The sequence below is a fragment of the Cystoisospora suis genome (assembly GCF_002600585.1).
Source record: "Cystoisospora suis strain Wien I chromosome Unknown contig_2930, whole genome shotgun sequence".
In the NCBI taxonomy this organism is placed as follows: Eukaryota; Apicomplexa; class Conoidasida; order Eucoccidiorida; family Sarcocystidae; genus Cystoisospora; species Cystoisospora suis.
Window position 1 is genome coordinate 12,061 of NW_027155725.1, and position 4,294 is coordinate 16,354.

The 4,294-nt window shown below is 40.6% G+C and overlaps 1 protein-coding gene across 1 annotated transcript; it reads left to right on the top strand.

Moving 5' to 3' along the window:
• Positions 1-505: 505 nt before the first annotated feature.
• CSUI_005919 (family 1) lies at positions 506-4,293 on the top strand (the record flags this gene model as incomplete). The annotated part of the gene is made up of 4 exons (XM_068066085.1): positions 506-1,360; positions 2,359-2,539; positions 3,182-3,264; positions 4,241-4,293. Coding segments are annotated over exons 1-4 (627 nt in total), but the record flags the coding sequence as incomplete, so codon positions are not given.
• Between the last annotated feature and the right edge of the window lies 1 nt (position 4,294).

Below are 4,294 nucleotides of genomic sequence, written 5' to 3' on the forward strand. Positions count from 1 at the left end.
CTATATCCTTAATCTATGTATCTGTCTACATTTCTATCCATGTATCTACAGTCTCCCTGTCTATCTACCTTTCTATCTGTAATCTATCTCTCTATCCTCTTAAGTCTCTCTATCAGGGGGAGAGTGCTTTCTTGAGAGAGGATGCTGAGTAAAGGAAGAAAGATCTTGTTTGCTTCCTTGCTTGCGGGGCTTCGATACTACTACTCCTGGGAGACATTCCGATCCTCTCTCTTTTTCAAGCATCGATGCATGTCTTCTTCTTTAATCCTGCAGCCTGTCCGAAAGAACTCTTTGGATCTCCATTCATCTGTCGATCTGCCTAGACACCTGGCCTTAGAAAGAAGAAAAAGAAAGTCTTCGGGTCAATTTTAAGGAAAGACTGGCGTATCAATCCCTTTCTTCTCTCCCATGCCTGCCGTGCATGCATGCATGCACACAGGCGGGTAAAAATAACGAGGTGTACAGACACTCGAAAGACTTTCAGAAAAAAGAAAAAGCGAAACAACAAATGTGTATCTCTCTTCTTTCTTCATCTTTACTCTTTTGCTTCATTTTTCCTTGCCATTCTTTCACTTTAGAAATTATCTATTGTAAAGAATCTCCCAAATACTCTGTCAAATCTAGAGACCTCCTAACGCTCTTCTTCTTCTGATCGATATTCATTCATTCATTTATTTATCGGCTGCTTACGCCCTTCCTATCAATTGTCCTTTCTCTCCCTTTTTCTTTCTTGCCTCTTTCTTTTCCTTTACTTCTTTTCTTGCACGGAAAGAGCAGAGACTTTCTTCCCTGTTCCTTAGATTACTCTATCTTTCTTTCTCTCTTTCTCAAACACCCTTCGCCTCTTCTTCTATCATCCTCATCTTCCTTCTCTCTCTCTTCCTATCTTGTAAGCCAACTCATCCATATTTCTTCTTCTTTTTCCTCTTTCACTAAGACAACCTTTCACCCTCCTCTTCTTCTGCTTTCCACCTTCCTAGCGTCTCCCCTTTTTTCTCCTTTCCCCTGTCTTCTCTCTCCGTCTTTTTCTTCTCTCTTTTCTTCTTCACAATGCAGGACAGTCTCAACACTTCGACCTCTGCGTCACCTCCCCCACCCACCGCCCTTCCCTCTTCTTCTTTACCTTCTTCTTCTTCAGCAGCAGCAGATCCTTCTGCGGGTATAAAAGTGCAGGCAGGTAGCGGAGGGAGTTTGTCTCTGCAGCAGCAGCAGAGACTTGCGGCGCACAGTCACATCAAGAATTTGGGCTTGCATGCAGACGGCACGGCTATGAAGTCGGGGGGGGGGATGGTGGGGCAGCTACAGGCTCGCGAGGCAGCAGGTCTAGTTGTCGACCTCGTCAAAGCCAAAAAGCTTGCAGGTGAAAAGGGAGGGAAATCTGCACAGAATGGAGGGAGATGAGAAAGACTTAAAGATAACACAACTCTGCAGAGACAGAACGGGAAGAAAGAAGAAAGGAAAAAAGAGAGATCAAAGATAGAGAGATTAAAGATAGACTAAAGACAGATTAAAGATAGATTATGGATAAATAGATTAGAGATAGATTAAAGATAGATAGATACATAGCGATAGGCATTAAGAAGGATTCTTATGGATTAGGAGATGTCTTGTTGAGTCTGTATGTATGTGTGTTGAGTGAAGTGTATCTACTGCTGAATGAAAGTCAAACTAGATTGATCTAGGTAGGCATCTCTCTCTCTCTGTGTATGTATAGAGATCTTTACTGACTATCTACCTCTCTATGTATCTTTCTATCTCTCTAGGAAAGGTAGATACCTTTTTTGCCACTTATCTACTTAGTTGTCCTATCTTTCTCTCTCTAACTCTCTCGATCTTTATCTATATGTGTATCTGCTTACATAGTGTGTGACGCTACTGTAGTATGTCTATACCTACCCTCTCTATCTACCTGTCTCAATCCCTTCTACTTCTTCTTTTCAAGTTGGAGTCTATCTCCGTCTATCCTTCGTATTTACTGATGCCTCGGTCTATCTCTCATCTCTCTCTCTTTCTCTATCTAATTTTGACCTATCTCCTGTATATGTCTCTCTATCTATCTTTAGTCTCTTTTGAAAATACCAGCAGCCCCTTTGACTTACCGTCTTCATCTATCTCTTTGTCTCAGAGTTGCCTAGTCGTTTCTTCTTCTTCTTTCTCTCTTTGGTCTTCCCTTCCTTCCCCCCTGTTCACCTGCCTTTGCTGTGATGGATCTCTTTCTTTCTTTCTTTCTCTCTTTCTTTCTCTCTTTCTTTCTCTCGCTTTTGCTCTTCTCTCTTCTTCTCCTCTCTCCTACTCTCTTCCTCTCTCATCTTCTTCTTCTTCTCTTCTCATTTGCGTTTGACTGGGTATTCCTGGTAGGTCAGGCTTTACTGCTAGCGGGGCCAGTAGGGAGCGGCAAAACTGCCCTAGCCATGGCGATCGCAGCGAGCCTAGGAGCGGACGTTCCCTTCGTGCCTCTCCCTTCTTCTTCTGTCTATAGTAGCGAAGTAAAGAAAACGGAAATTCTCCTCGAGGCCTGTCGCAGATCCATAGGTCTCAGGTAGGACGAACGCTTCTCTACACGAGCTCTTCTCTATCAACTCTCTCTCTCTACACAGAAAAGCCTCCAAAAAGAGGAAGAAAGAAAGAAAGAAAGAAAGGAACAGAAAGAAAGAAAGAGGCATAACTAAGTAGATACATAGATAGGACTAGAAATAGCTAAATAAGTGGATAGATTAAAGATAGATAGATAGATAGATTAAAGATAGATAGATAGATTAAAGATAGATAGATAGATTAAAGATAGATTAAAGATAGATAGATAGATAGATAGATTAAAGATAGATAGATAGATAGATTAACGATAGATAGATAGATAGATTAACGATAGATAGATAGATTAACGATAGATAGATAGATAGATTAAAGATAGATAGATAGATTAAAGATAGATTAAAGATAGATATAGATATCGATGTATGGAAAGATAGGGATTTTTTAGGGAGGGAGGGAGTGGAGTGTCTTTACGGCATTAGTAGAAGGGCTATCTTGTCTCTATCTATCTATCTATCTTTAATCTATCTATTTCTCTATCATGTCTGCAAGTTCAAGATGTCTACTGCATGCAGTAGAAGCAGAGAGAGACAGGAAGTGTCAAGGCCTCTCCCTCTCATCTTTCTTTCTTTCTTTCTTTTTCGGTTAGAATAAGAGAACTAAAGGATGTGTACGAAGGTGAAGTTGTCGAGGTCGCTGCGGAAGAGACGGAAAATCCTCATGGGGGTTTCGGTAAGAAGAAAATAGACATGCATGCATGCATGCATAATAGGTGTAAATACACAGAAAGCAGATTCTCTTTATCTCTTTCTTTTTCTTCTTCTTCGATAAATTGGGAGATATAACTGTCTCGAAGGAAGGTTCATGGAAGAGGTCTTCACTCTTCTCATATCTTTCTCTTCATAAGTATCCACGCGCATTCATCTGTAGGGCCATGCCCTCTGTCTGTATCTATATACGTGTGGCTGTATTGTGTGTATAGACACTTGTATACTTGTAGGCTGTAGACATGTATAGACATACAAGTGTCTGTAGCTGTCTCTATCCCCGCGGGTGGACCTCTCAGCAGGCTCTGTATATACACTTATAGATAGATAGGTAAATAGGTAGATAGATTGAAGATAGAAAGATTAATGATAGATAGGTAGGTATGTCTTTATGTGTGGAGAGCTGAGAAGGTTTGGTAGAGCTTGTGTGACGGGTATGTCTTTTCTTTCATGAAGAGTGCGCTTGTATCAACAGGTAAAGAAAGGGAGAAAAGAGAGAGATAGAAGTGAACGTATGCGTTCGCCTTTTCTTCTTTCTTTCTTTCTTTCTCCCTCTGCTGTTTCATTCGTTCATTTTCATTCATGGGCACTCTCTCTCTTTCATTCATTGCTCTACCGTATCCATGTATAGATGTATCTCCATGTATGTGTCACTATCTAGAGCTATACATATATCATTATATCTCTATGTATATATGTGCGTGTATTTATGCATGTATATATATATATATATATGTGCGTGTTTGTATATGTATGCACATATATATATGTATGTGTAGATATGTATGTATGCATGCGTGTGTAAAGGTGTGTGTATCAATTCATCCGCTTTGACTTGGAGTTTTCCCCCTTTGACTGACCTCCTGACTACGGTCTCCTCATGAGTTATCTCTCTTTTTCTCTTTCTCTCTCTTTCTCTTCTTTTCTTTCTCTCTTCTCAGCGAAGTGTTTGAGTGCTGTGATAATGACGCTGAAGACTGTAAAGGGGACGAAGA